At 50.4% G+C, this 17,481-nt stretch overlaps 1 protein-coding gene and 1 long non-coding RNA gene across 2 annotated transcripts; both read left to right on the top strand.

The window, feature by feature from the left end:
* The first annotated feature begins 8,180 nt into the window (after positions 1-8,180).
* LOC147356244 (uncharacterized) lies at positions 8,181-10,469 on the top strand. Its single transcript, XR_015142696.1, has 2 exons — positions 8,181-9,990; positions 10,206-10,469. It is a non-coding gene; the product is annotated as an uncharacterized LOC147356244 (long non-coding RNA).
* A 286-nt stretch (positions 10,470-10,755) lies between these two features.
* RGS16 (regulator of G protein signaling 16) lies at positions 10,756-16,361 on the top strand. The gene is made up of 5 exons (XM_086342410.1): positions 10,756-10,910; positions 11,788-11,898; positions 12,643-12,707; positions 13,001-13,167; positions 14,457-16,361. The coding sequence occupies exons 1-5, from the start codon at positions 10,867-10,869 to the stop codon at positions 14,676-14,678; spliced, it is 609 nt and encodes a 202-aa protein (XP_086198536.1). The 5' UTR covers positions 10,756-10,866; the 3' UTR covers positions 14,679-16,361.
* Positions 16,362-17,481: the final 1,120 nt, after the last annotated feature.

Raw genomic sequence — 17,481 nt, forward strand, 5'->3', positions numbered from 1 at the left:
GAATTTTTTTTTAAAGAAAGAAGGGTGAAAGTGAGAGATCATTGGTGGTGAGTGAGATTTTTCTCAAGACCAGCTGAACAGATGTTTTCCTGCCATTCATCAAGTCACATCTGCACACATAATGGTGTACGTACTGAACGAGTTTTGGACAAGTATGAAGACCTAGTATGCAGGTGGAAATATGGATTTTGAATGCTAGAAAGGGCCAGAGAGATGGGTTTGGGTCCAGGGGTGCAGCAGCATATAGACAGTGGTTGAAGCAAAACAACTTAACTCTGGTGGAGGCTAAAGTACAAGCAGAGAGGCTGGCCAGGGCACAAGCTTGGGCAGCACCTCTATGGAAGGACAGACGGAAGACAAGAGGGACAGCTACGGAGGTGGGAGACCAGCCAGAGAGGGGCCTGTCCACCTCGTAGGTTCCCAGTGAGCATTAAATGAGCTCATGTGTGTGAGATTCCAAACTCCAGGCTAAGACAGGTAGTTGCTGGGTAAGTGAAAGTACCATCCTTAGAGTGGAGGAAGGTTCTATCTAGGTGACACGTGTGACTCCAGGGTCAATAGGTGCCAGGACTGACCAGGCTAGTCCTAACTTGTGCCTTGGAAGCTGAAAGCTGTGTTCCTGTTGCCAAGAAGGGAAGACCAGATTGAACTAAGAGAAGGAAGGTAAACCTTCATTATGAGGATCCTCTTGAAGCTGGGGATGTGAACATCTGGAAAGCAGGGAAAGAGCTTTCTGCAGCTCTGGAAGGGGCAAGGATGGGGCCGTCTATGCAGTGAGTGGCAGCATTGCTGCATGGATGCTGGAGTCAGATATGTGCGTGCTAAGTCACCTCAGCGGTGTTCGACTCTGTGACCTTATAGACTGCAGCCCGTCAGGATCAGGAGATTCTCCAGGCAAGAATACTGGAGTGAGGTGCCATGACCTCCTCCAAGGGATCTTCCTGACCCAGGGATCGAACCCGTGTCTCTTATGTCTCCTGCATTAGCAGGTGGGTTCTTTACCACTAGCATGACCTGGGGAGCCCTGGAGTCAGATGTTCAGTTCAGTTCAGTCGCTCAGTCATGTCCGACTCTTTGCCACCCCATGAACCGCAGCACGCCAGGCTTCCCTGTCCATCACCAATTTCCGGAGTTTACCCAGATTCATGTCCATTGAGTCAGTGACCCAGTATCAAATCATGGCTCTGCCCTCCTCCTCTCTTCAGTTAGCCTCTCTATGTCTTGGTTGCCCCATCTGTAAAACAACGACAGCAAGCCTACCTTCTGCACAGGTTAGCACAAGGGTGAGATGAGAAGAACCATAAATGTAGGGCACAGAGGTGCTTGATTCACGTTAGTGATTGTCATCACCATCGCTGCGGCTGGGGGCTTCGGGAAGCCTGGGGCTTCGCTCCAGCAGGTTTTCCTGTGGCCCACACTGAAACAGCCCAGCCAGAGGGCGAGTGGAGGCGGAGTGGCTCTCTGGGGCTGGTCACACAGCTCAGCGCGTGTCTCCCCTGCTCAGATGTGGCCGGCCCATTAGTCAGAGCTCATTTTTTTCTCTGCCAAACATCATGCACCACCCCCTGCTGCGCTCTTCCCTCTGTCCACCTGGGCCTGTTTCTAGGACATCTGCTATGGCAGGGGCTGACGGCCGGGGAGCTTGTGGAAGGACCACCTGTTCCCTCGGCTCCCCCCTCCCTCCCTCCCACCCTGCCGCTGCCGGCCCCAGTCTCCAGCGGCTCACACAGCCCGCCACGTTCCTCCCTCCGTGCATGGGGGCCGCAGGCAGTGTAAGAGGCACGTTTCCTCCCAACTTGTTACAGTGCTCACAGCCGGTGTTGATGCTTTGTCAAGCCTCCCACTTGGCTACAAGATTGCTTTTCCTCTGAGCTCCTGTATCAGCCCTCCCCGCCCCACCCCACCCCCACTCTCCCTATGGAAATGGGGTTCGGGGACAGTGACTCAAAGGAAGGCAGGTTCCCTGACTCCCAGGAGATGGCAACCCCCCGCTGTAGCTCTGACCTGACTTCTCTGCACGTGCCTGAGACATTCACATGCCAGGGCTTGCTGGGTGAGCGGTCCTTGTGCATGTCTGTGGCCTGCGTGCTGTGCTTGGTGGCTCAGTCATGTCCGACTCTTTGCGACCCCATGGACTGTAGCCTGCCAGCCTCCTCTATCCATGGGGATTCTCCAAGCAAGAATACCGGAGGCAGTTCTCCTCCAGGGGAGCTTTCCAACCCAGGGATCGAACCCGGTCTCCTGCATGGGAAAACCACTGGGTCATGGAGAGCTCTGCAAATGGCACGTCCCTCCCGTCAAGAAAAAGTCAGGTGTTAGCCGCGGCTGCAACCAGCTGAAATCCGTTCTTCCTACCAAACCCAGCACCTCCCTAGCACCTGCCTCTCTGGAACACCTAGGAGCGGGGGAAGGGGATGGAGTGTGCAGTGGCTTTCCTCACTGAAGACCTTCAGAGGGATGGCATGACATGGCACGCCTCTGTGTGTTTGGTGCCCTGTTTCCAGCTCAAGCTGGGCTCTGAATCACTGATGTCGGCCAGACATTCCCCAACTTTGGGCTGGTTTTTCTGCACTAGGGGATTCTACAAGCCCCAGAGAGGGTCACATTTGGGAGGCGTATAATAATAAATATCATTGTGTAAGCCAGCCTGTCTATGACCCATTTCCAGAAAGTCCTCTGGTTGAAGTTCAGCCAAGAATGCTTGTAATCCCAAAAGCCTGGGGAGGCTGGGTTGACAGTGGATCTCCGAGACATCCACCAAGTCCAGCGGGGGATGCATTCCTCCCTTCCCCATCCAGCATTTCACGACTATACCTATATTAGGCTGGACACTGCCCTAGGCACAAGTCCAAGGTTCCAGGCCACCCTGAGGTAGTGTCTGAGGGGAGCACCCATGTCTCAAAGGCAGCTTTCCAACCGAGGAGAGCACGCACAGTGTCCCTAGAACCAGGGAGAGTCTGGTGTGCTGAGCTTTCCTGAGAGATGAGGGTGGGTGGGCTGGCAGTTAAGCTGCTACTTGTCTATGGGAGTCTTTCAGTCCTCTGCCCCTCCACACACACACACCGCACCCCCCCCCACACACACACACACAGCCCCCTGCTGCAGCTCTGACCTGACATCTCTGCACGTGCCTGAGACATTCACATGCCGGGGCTTGCTGTGTGAGCGGTCCTTGTGTATCATCTGTGGCCTGCGTGCTGTGCTTAGTTGCTCAGTCGTGTCTGACTCTTTGCAACCCCATGGACTGTAGCCCACCAGACTCCTCTATCCATGGGGATTCTCCAGGCAAGAATACCAGAGTTGGTTGCTATGCCTTCCTCCAGGGGATCTTCCCTGGAGGGAAGACTCACACAATCACGATTTGAGAGTAAAATAGGGTTTCATGCAGGCTGTTTGCAGAGTCTTCCCAGACAGCAGGGCACCTTCTTCTTGCCCAGAACATTACCTATCAGCAGTGTGGTTGTCCTGGATGGAGGATACAATAGAGGGAGCCAGTTGGTCAGGACCCCCCTCTCCTCCCCAACCAGGCATCTGTCAGATTCTCTCGGTGCTTGTTTCCTGCCTGCAGTGATGCACAAGCCAGCGGGCAGTACCTGCCTCACATCGCAGGTCTGGAATCCAAGTCTTCACTCCTCAGCCCAGAAAAGAACAGGGAATTGGAAGTATAAACCTCCCTTTTCAGCCATTTGCAAATCCCAGGCTTCACTTTTTTCCATCCTCAAATCTTTTATTATTCAGATGATACTACTCTAATGGCAGAAAGTGAAGAGGAACTAAAGAGCCTCTTGACGAGAGTGAAAGAAGAGAGTGAAAAGCTGGTTTGAAACTCAACATTTAGAAAACTAAGATCATGGCATCTGCTCTCATCACTTCAGGCCAAATAGATGGGGAAACAATGGAAATCGTGACAGATTTTATATTCTTGGGCTCCAAAATCACTGCAGATGGTGACTGCAGCCATGATCCTTGGAAGTAAAGCTATGACCAACCTATACAGCATATTAAAAAGCAGAGACATCATTTTGCCCACAGAGGTCTGTGTAGCCAAAGCTATGGTTTTTCCAGTAGTCATGTACAGATGTGAGAGTTGGACTATAAAGAAGGCTGAGCACTGAAGAATTGATACTTTCAAACTGTGGTGCTGGAGGGGACTTTTGAGTCCTTTGGACTGCAAGGAGAACAAAGCAGTCAATCCTGAGGGATAGCAACCCTGAATATTCATTGGAAGGACTGATGCTAAAGCTGAAGCTCCAATCCTTTGGCCACCTGATGCAAAGAGCTGACAATTGGAAAAGACCCTGATGCTGGGAAAGATTGAGGGCAAAAGTAGAAGGCAAAAAATTGAAGGCAAAAAGGGGTGGCAGAGAATAGATGGTTAGGTAGCATCACTGACTCAATGGACATGAATTTGAGCAAACTCCGGGAGACCGTGGAGGACAGAGGAGCCTGGCACGCTGCAGTCCATGGGTTGCAAAGCGACTAAACAGCAACAAACAACAAATCTTTTATTCTAAGTGGTTTCTTAAGGCCTTGGAAAATTATCAAGTGAGAACAATCTGGATTTTGATAAAACTTTGTTTCTAAGATTCAGTGAGTGGAAGTGAGATGCTCTCAGAAAAAAAATGACACGTGACGAAAGTGCAAAGGAGGAGGGTGATAAAGAGGAAGACAGAACCCCAGGGTGCTTAAGGAACCCTCCTAGTTTGGAACTGGTAGTAGTAGGGTGAGATGGGGCTCATCTATGGCCACTGATTTATTTGGTGCTTTAGGGAACGCATCAACACGCAAGCACAGGCACCACAGGGAGGGGTCTAGAACAGCACACTGCAGGGGGACCCCGGGCACTGAGAGCATGCAGGATTCAGGGACAGGCAGGCAGTCTGGTAGAAGTGTGGGGTAAAGCAAATCATCACAGCCAGGCAGGCAGGCCCATCTGAGTGCAGCACACCACACAACGGCAAGCGCAGGGCCTGTGAAGGGCCACGGGCCGAATGCAATCATGAGAAAACATCTACTGGGGGCTCCATCTACCAGCAGGAGGGTGAAGAGGAACAAAGGCCTCCCCAAGCCCCACATAGCCCAGATGGGAACTGGAGATCTGCCTCCCTTGAAAGCCGCCCCTGGGTTCTTTCCAAGGTAGGAGCCAGGGTCCTCATGAGCACAGAGGGCTGGGGAGGCATCGCTGGGAAGGGAGGTGGGGCAAAGCAGCTGAAATGAGTTTTCCTGAAAAGATTATAAAAGCCCAGATGTTAGCTGAGGGACTTTAGCAGAGAAAGGGACCTCGGCAGTCACACATGGGAATCACACACGCAAAAAGGACAGAAGCAGCAGACAAGTCCAGAGCCAGCGATGACACACAGCCGAGGGCAAAAAACAAAAGAAAATGGGAAGTGTGAATGGTGGGAGGGATGGGGAGCAAGGAAGAGGGGTAGGAGGAGGATACAGGAGAGAAATCTATGGAAGGCAGAAGACGAAGGGTAATGTCTTCCCAAGCCTCTGCTTCATTCATCTCACAGTGATGAAGTCTGAGCTCCAGAAAACATCACACACAGACGGGATGCTGTATGTTAGGAACTCAGGCTCTGGACTTGAGCTGAGAGCAAAACCCAGCTTGACCACTCGCTAGCTGTGTGATGGCAGTAAGTGACTTTACCCACCTCTGCCAGCGTTTACTCAAATGTAAAATGAGGACAAGACAGAACCTGCCTTATGGGGTAATTATGAGAACTGAAAAGTAGTTCAGGGGAAAGAAAGCACAGAACAGAGCCTGGCACACAGGCAGTGTTCAGTAAACGTTAGCTATCATGACCTTTGTTGAAACAGAAGCCAGTCAGCCAACATTCATAGAATACACACCAAACCGGGCATGCTGCCAGGGGCTGAAGATAAAAAGAGGACCAAGACCATGATCCTTGCCCTCTAGGAGCTCACAGAGCAAACAACCAGACTGGGAATCAATTCTAAGTTCAGGGCAACATAGGGAGGAGCAAGTTCCAGAGACGAGAGAGCACTTGAGCTCAGCCTCAAAAATAACAAACAAACTCAAGTGAACACAAGTCCCATCGTTGTAGAACTCAGACTAGTGTTTGCCTCTGATGTGGGGTGTGGTGGGAGGTTGGCTGGAAGGAGCATGAAGGTTTCTAGGATGATGGAAGTATTCCATAGCTTGATTGGCTCTTAGGTAAAATGCCATCTGGCAAGCTGGCATGGTGTATGATGGCTACGTGGGTGTCTACATTCATCAAAACTCATTGAGCTGAACACTTAAGATCTGTGCATTTACTATATGCTAGCTGTATCTCAATCTGTGTAAATTAGTGAAGTCGCTCAGTCGTGTCCAACTCTTTGCAACCCCATGGACAGTAGCCAACCAAGCTCCTCCGTCCATGGGATTTTCCAGGCAAGAATACTGGAGTGGGTTACCATTTCCTTCTCCAGGGGATCTTCCCGACCCAGGGATCGAACCCAGCTCTCCCACATTGTAGGCAGACGCTTTACTGTCTGAGCCACCAGGGAAGGTCTTTTTTTTTTTTTTTTTACATGAAAGGTACTAAATCCAATCTAAAATACACTGAAAGCCAAATATAAAATAGGAACAGAATAGGCATTTTCCTAAAAGGAATAATTGCTATTGGGAGAAATCTACATGTAAGGTATTATCTTGCTTTGATACAGCTAAAAAAATAAAAATAAATTTCATGTCTAAATTTTTAGGCTTATAATATATAATTCTGTTTTTACAGGTAGTTCAACTAGGGGAAATAAGTTAGCACAATCATTTGAATTGGTTGCCTACATACTGGACAGGGCTTATTCTTTTTTTTTAACTTCTTTGCACATGTAAAGCATGCCATAAGATGTCCTGTTTTGCCATGGACGATGCAACCATTTTTAGGTCGACCCTGGCAAAGAGAAGAACCACAAGACAAAGAAGAAAGTAGAGAGTCTAGTTTTCCCCTTAATGCCATTGAACCTTGTGTGATTTGCCAGGGTGTAGATTAGTTTACTGAAAATAAATTTGAAAGTGAGAACTGGCCTCAGTCATTAAAAGGAATGACATAATACCATTTGCAGCAACATGGATGGATCTAGACTGTCATCCTGAGTGAAGTCAGTGAGATGAGAAATATCCTATGACATCCCTTATATGTGGAATCCGAAACAAGAAATGATACAAGTGAACTTACTTACAAATAAGGAGGAGATTCAGACTCAGAAGAGGAACTTACGGTTGCCAGGGGGGAAGGGATAGTTAGGGAGCTCGGGAAGGTCATGTACACACTGCTGTATTTAAAATGGATAACCAGCAAGGACCTACTGTACAGCAAATGGAACTCTGCTCAGTGTTACGTGGCAGCCTAGATGGGTGTGTGCGGGGGTGGTGGTGGTGGTTGGGGTAGAATGGATCCATGTACATGTATGGCTGAGTCCCTTTGCTGTTCACCTGAAATTACCACAACATCATTAATCGGCTATACCGTAATACAAAATGAAAAGTTTGAAAAAACTGGGATTGGAGAGTCCTTCAGAAATCAAGAAAGTGTTTTCATTTCCTCTAACCACTTCCAGTAGACAAAGGTCCTGTCTCGACCTCAGTTGCCTTGGAAAGAATGGTCAGGGAGAGCTGAAAGAGATGGAGGGCCACGTGGCTGGGGCCTTGCGGATGTTGAGTCCTGACCGCAAGTGACCCAGGTACAGAGCTGTGTCTGCGCAGTCTCCATTAAAGAGAGTGCATCTGCTCTGGGCTCACGGGGCAAAAATGAGGTCAGGTTCTGTTAAAGCCAGTGCAATTCACAGGCGAGCTCAACTTGCTGGATTGACAGCAACTGTTTAGTCATTACTGAAATTGCAGACATGAACCGACTTACCTGCTGGGAAGAGAATTTGGGATAAACCGTGAACTTCAAAAACTTTCTGCCTGGAGACTGAAGGGGTAACCATGGCAACCGGAGGCAGGTCGAGCTAGGAGAGGGCTCTTCATCTTGAGCAGGGAGCTTTGTGCTCCTGGATTCGCCCCTCTGCGCACCATGCATCAATCCCTTTGTCTCTTTCACTTTCTTTGCTGAATGAAAAAGTACTAGCTCAGGAATCTGGACACCGGGCCCAGGGTGCAGCTGTTTTCAGCTCCAGTGCCCTTAACTAAGTGTCTTACCCACTGCTGTTTTGTTGTCTGCAGAACGGACACTTAAAAGCTCCTTTGGCCTATTCATGGGGATACAGAAAGAACAGGAAGGTTTGAAGAGGTTTTCTGCCTAACCACTATTCTTGTTGTCATGTGGCCATATCCAGGCTGATTCCAGCGTGGCACTACCAAGGATAAGACCGAGGGTTCAATCCATCCGTAAACGCACCTTTATTGCTTGGAGAAAAGCTATCCCAGACACCACCCACGTCCCCATTCGGCAGCTGTGTGATAAGTGTGCACTGGGACAGGGGCGGCACCAGGTGAAAAAATAGCCATCTCCCAGATAATGCGTCATCGTGTGGACCAAGGACCGAGCTGAGCAGCAGACGTTCAAAAAGGCCTCCTTCCGTGGCCTCCTCCCACGCCTTGCTCATCGCCCTGCCCCACACCAGTCCGGCCCCAGACTTGTGAGAAAGGCAGAACAAGAGCCAAGGTGGGCGAGTCCGGGTGCAGGTGGATCTGGCACTAAGATGGCACTGCTGCCTCTACCCCTGCGCTCCATGAACCAAGCCTCTAATGGGCTGGGGGGCTGGGGAGGGCTCAGCTCTGGTTTCAGAGTGCATCAGCTTTTGACTTCCTGGGTCAGCTCCCGCAGGCACTGCCTTAAAAAAGGAAACTGCTCTGACAGAAGATCCCCCACATGGTTCTGATTTGGGCATCATTTCCTGTAGTCATGCCTTGTTTCACAGCCTTCCTTCCCCTTCCCCTCTGTGGTTTTTCGCCTTTCCCTCCCTGACCGGCTTTTCTGGGCCTTCTCATGGGTTCTATCAGGGGAGATCTCTTCTCCTGTGTCCTCTCTTTTCCGACCCTTTACTTCCAGGCCTCATTGAGAAATAGCAACTCTCAAATGCCCCTTGTGAAATAAACACCTAAATTCCCAGAGTCACAAAAAATGTGCTATTGAGGCTTATCCTTTTTGTCTAGCAACTTTTGTATCCCTACTAAGTAAATATGAGAGTGAAGACTGACTGAGTGCTGACTATGATGAGTGCTGTCCCAAGCACCTTCTGGGTGTGGTCACAGGTGCTGCATCTCCCAGATTTCCTTCTGGGACCAGACCCCCATTCCCCAGTGTGCTGGCTGCTGTAGTCACAGCAGTCTCTCTCAGTTGCTGCCTTGACAGAGGGAATTGCATGGTTTAAAATGAGGTAGTCCAATGAACCGGTGACATGGGGTGCAAAGGCCTGCCCCTTGCTTCAGTGGGGGACTTCTCAGAAGGGCCATCCCACTCCAGAGCATCCCCTGGGACCCACTTTGGCATTTGCTTCCTCCCTCTGCCCGGCCCTGTTTCCCTCCCACCCTCTTAGTTCCCAGAACTCTCCCCAGCGAGTCTCTGCCTCAGAGGAACCGAGTTTCCTGTTTCCTAGGGAATTCAAACTAAGAATTAAATGTATTTAGTCCTCACAACAACTTTATGAAATAAGTACATGATTTATTCTAGAGGCAAGGAAACAGAGGCATGGAATGGTTAAGAAGCCTGCCTAAGGTCTCCCATCAGTAAATGGAAGAGCCCAGATTTGAAACTGAAAAATGTGGATCTTACACTCAGGTGCAGGCTCTTTTGCATTGCATTGCAGGTGGATTCTTTACCACTGAGCCATCAGGGAAGCCCTCAGGTGCAGTCTCTTAATAGCAATCCCAAAGGGAAGTATCAGAAAATGGGGAAACTGGGGAGAGAGGCAGGGCATTTATTACCTGTATCTCAGAGATGAAGATGCTGAACTAGCTAACAACTGCTTAAAGGCAGGATCATTCATTAGTTACCGAAGTGTTGGGATTTGAAGAGGACCAGCAGAAAAAGTATGGTAAGTTCATATTTGAATTCCGGGAGAACACTCACTGTGTGACTTTGAGCAAATCATTCAACCTGAGTCTTAGTAATAAGTACATAGTAGATGCTCAATAAAGCCAGCACCCACCTCCCCACACACACACACACTTCTTGTCTGCTCTTTCTAACTCTGATCTTGAGCAAGTCTTTTTAACGTTCTGACTCAAGTTTCTCCGTCTATAAAATGAGGTGATGACGACAAAGGGCTTATTTGGTTGACCCGAGGCCATCTGGGTAAGAATACAGTAAATGGAAGTTATCAGTATTACCATGATGCTGTGCTGTCGGGCTTGCACCGTATGCTCGGGTCGTTAGGGCCGAACAGGCTCAGGCTGGAGCTGTGATCGACACCAGATGTACTCCCCTCATCCACCACCCCCACGCAAATTCTCCTGGCATCGCTGAGTTGGTTTCCTGCTTTTACTAGCAGCCGGCGGTTTTTTTTTTTTTTTTCCCTACTAAACTGGGTGCGCGCGTCTCATCTCGGTGTGACTTCTCTGCCGCTTCTCCTCCCCACGCCGGCGGCCGCTCGGAGGAGGGGGCAGCCCCGTGAGCACCCCCGCGGGGCGAAGGTTGCACCCGGCGAGGGCGCATCCTGGGTCGGGCGCCCCGCCCCGTCGAGCTCCAGGCCCCGCCTCCGCCTTCGCCCGCTCTCAGTACCGCTCTCCGATTGGTCGGCAGCGCGCAGCCTCTCCGCCCCCTACAAGGGAATAAAAGCTGCTGGCTCCGCGCATCCCGAGTAGTAAACCCAGACAGGCGCTGGCCGCCTTTCATCTGTATTCGCGTTCTGCGGTGCCCGCTGGAGCCCGCTACCATCGTCCCCAAGACGTGCTGCCCTGCATCCGTAGCCATGTGTCGGACCCTGGCCGCCTTCCCCACCTCCTGCCTGGAGAGGTAAGAGCAGCTTCTCCAGATGCCTGGGGAAAGAAGAAGTCCCACCAACCTTAGGGAGTGAAGCAGAAAGCTTGCAGACCTGTGTGGTCTGGAGAACAGGATGAAAATGACTTCAGAGGTAGAGGTCAAATTGGTTCCACGTTCTCAGATGCCTCTCTTAGAGTCTCAGGGAAGGATGGGTGACGGGAACCGAGAAGGCAAAGCCAAGGGAAGCAGGGGGACCACTGTTTACTGCCATTCCCCATCATTCCTCTGCCAAGTGGCAGTTCTACTGCAGGAAGACTGTGGTGGCATCACCAGGCAAAACTGAGTCTTCCCCAGTTTCTTAAGCACTTGGTTTTCATTCTGAGTTACAGATCTAAGGGCATGGCCTCCTCTGATCCTGGAAATACAGGGAACTGTTTTTCAGGCCCTCAGCGAGGGATGTCCCCACTTCCCAGGGAGCTATACACCCACTCCAATCCTTGCTGGAGTCGGTGGCTGGGAAGGAAAAAGTAAAGATGAAGGCAGAAATCAGCTTCCACACAGCTCCGAAAATATTTGTGACAAGCCTAGAGAGTACTGAATTACCTTCTGCTAAGTCAACAGGCACAAAAAGCCTGACCTAAGTGGGGAAAAAGCCCATATGTGCTATACTGCAAACCCCCAAACTGTAAGACAGTCAAGTCACGGCTCAAATATTGCTTTAATTGTTTCTGGGCTCATGATACTGATGAGAGAGGTGAAGTGTAAGCCCTGGGAACAGCTATGGGTTCCCAGAAACACTCAGGCTTGGAATTTGGGTGGCACAAACCTGTGCTCTTCTGGGACTTCATGGATCTCTCTGCCCTGGTTGAGCAAGGAGAGAATCCTCATGAACTCATGCTTTGCCTTCCAGAGCCAAAGAATTCAAGACACGGCTGGGGATCTTTCTTCATAAGTCAGAACTGGGCTCTGATACTGGGAGTGTTGGCAAGTTCGAGTGGGGCAGTAAACACAGCAAAGAAGGGTAAGTCCCGCCGACCAGCCCGGAGCCCCTAGAGGGAAGGAGCCAGATTTAGGAAGGGAGCCCTGAGAAGGAAAATACTAGGAGACATTAGGACATACCGTCGTGGACCTCTTCCTAGAGATTGTAATGGAACTTCTTGCTGGTCTGCTGTGGCTGGCTGGCTCATGGGTGACTGGGTGAATGGCTCCAGCCTTCTAAGTCCACCAACAAATGAAGATACCCAGGGTTGGAATGTCTAGTTACCAGATTCTCCCATCTGGAGATGCCATTGGGTGTGTGACCAGGGCAAGGGCAGGGCCCAAGGCCACTGGACTCTGCTGCTACTTGCGTGCAGTTTACCGGGAAGCCGTGTTATATTGACCATCAACTGTGCCAGGTGCTGTGCTGGTCTCTGGGGTTGTGGGTAGGCATAATCTCTATTCAGGAGACCCTTATTTCCTTGGGAAAGTGTACAAAACAAACTGAGAGGGGAATCGGAGGAATTTTGGACAGCAAAAACACAGTCTTAGATATTTACTGAGGGCCGGAAGGTCCCTGCTTGGGTTTCTGGTTACTAGACACAACCATTTCCCTAAACCTCAGCAAAAAGTTGGGGAGTTTGAGGAGTCAGCTCCGGTAATTTTACTGAGCAAGCCTCCGTGTGAATTATACAACTTCAGAGTTCTGGCTAGGATTTGTGCTGTGTATTAGTTTGTTGTTGTTTTTAAAATTAAAATCTTGCCCCCTCCCCCCCTTTTTTTTTAGCAAAAACTTTTCAGAAGATGTGCTGGGATGGAAAGAGTCATTTGACTTGCTGCTGAGCAGTAAAAGTGAGTTGTGTCTGTTGTGTCTGTCTGTGGGTGGCACACGGGTGGCACATGGGTACCCATGTGCCGCAGAGCCAGCCTGAGGATGCTGAGAACATGGGCAAAATAATAGTAATAATAGTAATAATCCCCTAGTGTGTCAGCCTCTATCCAGAATACAAAGGCAGGTCCTTGTTTGAGAAAATTATATCCCCAAAATAGAGCCATTAACTACAATTGCTGTCTTTTCTTCTTTTATTCCCGGCTGGCTGTCCCCGCGGTCTGACCTGTCTCTTCCTCTCTCCCTGCAACCCCAGATGGAGTGGCCGCCTTCCACGCCTTCCTGAAGACAGAGTTCAGCGAGGAGAACCTGGAGTTCTGGCTGGCCTGTGAGGAGTTCAAGAAGCTCCGGTCCGCTACCAAGCTGGGATCCCGGGCTCACCGGATCTTTGAGGAGTTCATCTGCAGTGAAGCCCCCAAAGAGGTCAGAGCCATGACACATTCCAGGGATCCTGCAGACCCTGCCTGCTCCTTCCCCACTGAGAACTGGGGATGATCAGGGGCCAGTAAGGGAAGGGCCAAGTTTAGAAGCAGAGTGGCCTTATCTGACACAGGAGGCTGGAGATCAAAAAAGCCAGGCTCCAGGTCACCCCTGGGTACCATTACCCTCAGAGTCACAATAGGACTGGAGGGGTTGGCAGGGGTTTTGGCTTCTGTCGACACCCACCTTTGTAAACTAAGCCCTTTTTAGAGACTCAGAATACTTAACACAACTGCGGAGACAGGTCATTTTAGGATAACCTGACTCACTCACTCAGGTCTGTGGTTGGTGACCCTTTCAACCTTCCCTCTGGTCTCCACCGTGTTTGATAAGGAATATGACGCCACCTCTTGGAGAGAAGGAAGTAATGGCTTGCCTTTGTATCTTATTTTGTATTATTTTCTGAGCATTTTTATTTCTCCCATAAAGATATGTTGGGCACCAGTTACATGCAAGGCACATTTATAGTCATCAAGGATATGGCAGTGAACACAAAGCCTCTACCCCAGTGAGAGAAGATGACGATAACCAGTTAAATAAATATTTCCAGGGGGTGATCTGTGCTCTGATAAAAAGAAAGCAGGCTATGAGAGGGAGTACCAGGGTACAGGGTTGGAGGATGTAACACAGGAAACAGAAAATACAAAGATCAAAGAGTGCCTTTGTGATCACAGGCCAGCAAGTGGGCCCGTGTGGAGCAGGAAGTGAGAGAGAGAGGGAGGTGATGTCACACAGGTGGCAGGCGGCCAGGTGCTGGCCCAGGTAGCCTTGTGGGCTCAGCACCCGTGTCGGCCTTTTCTTGGAGTGATGGGGAACAACAGAACTGCCAGAAAACTGACTTGTGTTTTATAGGGCTCTCTTTGCTGCTGGGTGGAGAACAGACCCTGGGGTTCAGGGGAGGAGAGAGAGACCCAATAGCAGGTGCTGGCACTAGCCTAGGAGAGAGGTGGCAATGACTTGAACCTGGGTTGTCACAGAGAAACAGGTGAAAAGAGGGTGGATCTGTACCCATTCGTAACATCTCCTGGGTTGTTCTGAGAGAGAGGAGGGTAGAAGGGAGGAAAGGCCCAGAGCTGAAAAGCCCACTGATGGTCAACTCAGCAGAGCCCCAGTTCCTGGTTCAGAATCCAGTGCTTCTTCCACTGCCCCCTCCAGTCTTCCCAGGCCTGCCAGCCCCCTCACCCTGGCTCTGAGCCCCCCATTCACCCACATGCTTGTCCTCCTTCCCACAGGTGAATATAGACCACGAGACCAGGGAGCTGACCAGGACGAACCTGCAGGCCGCCACAGCCGTGTGCTTCGACGCGGCGCAGTGGAAGGTGCGAGCCCTGATGGAGAAGGACTCCTACCCGCGCTTCCTGAAGTCCCCCGCTTACCGGGACCTGGCCACGCAAGCCACAGCCGCCTCTGCCTCCCTGTCCAGCAGCAGCCCAGCTGAGCCCTTGCACACCTGAGCCTCAGGGCCTGGAAGGAGCCAGCCGGGCAGAGAGATTGAGTCACCCACCCCCGAGGTGCTGTCCCCATGGGGAGGCAGGTTCTGCAAAGCAAGAGAGGACAGCGAAGGAAAAAGCTGACCCGGTGACACCCTCACCTCCAGATCCTTGGGACTGAATTCCATGCGTGAGAGGGTCACCCCACTTCTAGGACCTGTGGACCAGGGCTGAAGATAAGGGTTGTGTGGGGCTTTCAAGGGTGGGAAGAATGATGGTGCAAGAGTCATCATTGGCTCTGGCCATTCTCAACAGGACAAGGGATATTCCCAGGGGGCTTTGCAAAATGCATGGATAAAGGGGAACTTGAAAATGAGGGAGAGAAAGACAACCAGGTTAGCCAGTTTTGCTTGTCGAACGGTTGACCTGTTTTCCTAATTTCCAGACTGTCCTGGGCATGAAGGGAGCCATGAATGTGGAGTCTTCCCATCCTGTCCTCCTCACCTGTCTCTGGGCTACTGGTGGTGGTGGGTGGTGGTGGGGGTCCCCTAGCTTGCACTTCTCAACACTTCTGTGTCCAGCCTGGCAGTCTTGTCAAGGCCAGAAAACCAATGTGATGCTTACCCCGAATGAGATATTTACCTCAAAAACTGGCTTTCAAGCCCCTCTCCAAATCAGTAGAGAGGCCTGAAAACAGGCCATCTTGCCCATGCGAAATGAACCTTGGTGCTCTTGGTGGGCTCTTGCGGGGGCCTCTGACTCCATGTGTGCTGCCGGGTCCACCTGTGAGCAGGACCTGCTGAGAGCCTCTTGCTGGGATGTGCCCCCTCTTAGCTCTGAGCTGCCTGGAGCAAGACGTGAGGCCTCTTGGTGAGCAGCTTTAGTCCAGCCCTTATGCTGGGCAGGGTGGAACGAGGGAGAAAGAGCTCCTGGGAGACAAACCTCATGGCAGTTCCAGAAAGTCCTGTTTAAATCAAGCTAATATTTTATTTTTGTGAGGAGAAGAACAGGGAAAAAGAGATTCCCCAGGATGGAAGGGGAACCTTGTGTTTCTTTCCTGTGGATTGCAGGGGCGTACTCACTGGGGGTGTCCATGGAAATGAGGCAGGGACCTTGATGAACTTGGACAGCCTGTAGAAGCTGGGAATGAAACTGGGGTGGAGAGAGGCTGCTGGCAAGAGCAGGACTAGGGGGAATCAGAACCTGCTTGTCACCCCAGGGCATCACCAAACACCCATTCCCTGGTGGGACTTCTGCCCCGGCTGGGCTGGGGAGGTGAATTAACCAGGCAGCCCCTCTTGCCCCCAGGGAATCCACACTGTTCTCTCTGCGCTAGGAGCTCCTCCAGGAGAAAAGTATTTAAGCCTAACATATTGTTGGTTTTGTGACAATGGTCATGGCACATTATTTTTTATTTCTGTTGTCGTGTTGTTGCTATTATTATTTATTGTCATTTGCGCGTCTGCCTCTCCTGGAGAATCCACAGGAGCTGGTAGCCTGGCTGTCTCCCTCTTTCCAGCAGATGCTACCTCTTGAAGTGCTGGGAACCTCTTGGCGCCTGCCAGGAACTCCTCGCCATTTAAATATTTATTTATTGTTGACCACGGGAGCTGGTTTCCTAAATGTGAATGATGTACTTATTCAACCCCCATTTTCCTATTGCAGCATGTTATTTTATTGTGAAATAAAAATAAAACCCAAACACGAGATTGATCCTGTCTGCAAGGGCCGTATGGTCAGGGGAAGAGGGAAGGGAAGTGCTCAGGGCGGGGGGTGCCTTGTGGGAGAGCTGGTCTCCAGAAATGTCACAGGACACACGGGGAAGCTTGCCGGTATGTGGGCAGAGGTGCACATCCAAGGCCCGAGTTTGCCTGGTGACTGGTTCTAACAGTGGCCTCCAGGATGGTAACTTCCTTCAGCTGGTGACGGCCCAGCTTGTTGGGGGCTGGCGTGAGGCACTCCGCCCGTGGCAAATGTCATGAGGAAGGAGGCTCGACATACGCAAAGGCGGGATCGGGCCTCAGGAGTCCCCCTGGAAATCCTCGAGCATCTACCCCGATAACCAGAGCCTGCCTACTTTACTACTTTGTGCTCTCACCTACACCTCTGACTTTACCACCTCTTTCTGAGAAGGAATTAACTCAGAGCTCCAGTTAATAATAATTCCTGGGCATGACAGGAGTGTTTCAACTTACAAACTCTTCTAAAGTTTCTCTAGCCTGCCTGACAGGCTTGTCTGGCCACATGTGATTGCTCACAGCCTCCCAACCGTGAGAGGCACGAGATGCTTTAAACCTTCTAAAAACAGGTTCTTTAGAGAAGTTAGAAAATTATTAGTATAAGTATAGTGGGCTGATTAGAAATTGTATTGGTGAAGGGTTTTTCATTTGTTGAGCCAATGTTTGTTGCTAAGTCTCCACATCCACTGCCCTTATACACATTAATGAATGTATAGAAGAAATAAGTATTAACCTTTGATATTAATCACGTTGGACCTTAGGCTAAGTAAATTCTTTCCTTAATTAAAACCCACTACACCCTCACCCTATAAGAATGTAACTTTATCTGGTACCTTCGGAAGGTGGAGTCTGTTTTAAGAATAATCACTCCTGGAGGAATAACTGTTGACTAACCGCTGTCACAAGGAGAGGGTCATAAATTGTCAGCAGGCCCCCCTGGCCAGAAGATGAAGTAACACCCCTAAGACCTCTGTATACATTTGTATGAAGCACCTGACTTTAATAAAAGTCAGGACTGCCGTCCTCACGTGACTTTTGTATAACATCTCAGTGTATAAAAACACTCTGGAAAATAAAGAATTGGGATC

Source organism: Bos grunniens, chromosome 16 (assembly GCF_055505025.1).
Source record: "Bos grunniens cultivar Pamir isolate PY7600 chromosome 16, Bosgru_T2T1.0, whole genome shotgun sequence".
Taxonomy (NCBI): domain Eukaryota; kingdom Metazoa; phylum Chordata; class Mammalia; order Artiodactyla; family Bovidae; genus Bos; species Bos grunniens.

What these genes read in the sequence shown, in the direction of transcription:
- RGS16 (XM_086342410.1), top strand. Translation starts at nt 10,867, where the DNA reads ATGTGTCGGACCCTGGCCGCCTTCCCCACCTCCTGCCTGGAGAG. An exon ending in AGTAAACACAGCAAAGAAGG is followed by an intron (nt 11,899 to 12,642) that starts GTAAGTCCCGCC and finishes CTTTTTTTTTAG; the next exon opens with CAAAAACTTTTCAGAAGATG. An exon ending in CTTGCTGCTGAGCAGTAAAA is followed by an intron (nt 12,708 to 13,000) that starts GTGAGTTGTGTC and finishes CTGCAACCCCAG; the next exon opens with ATGGAGTGGCCGCCTTCCAC.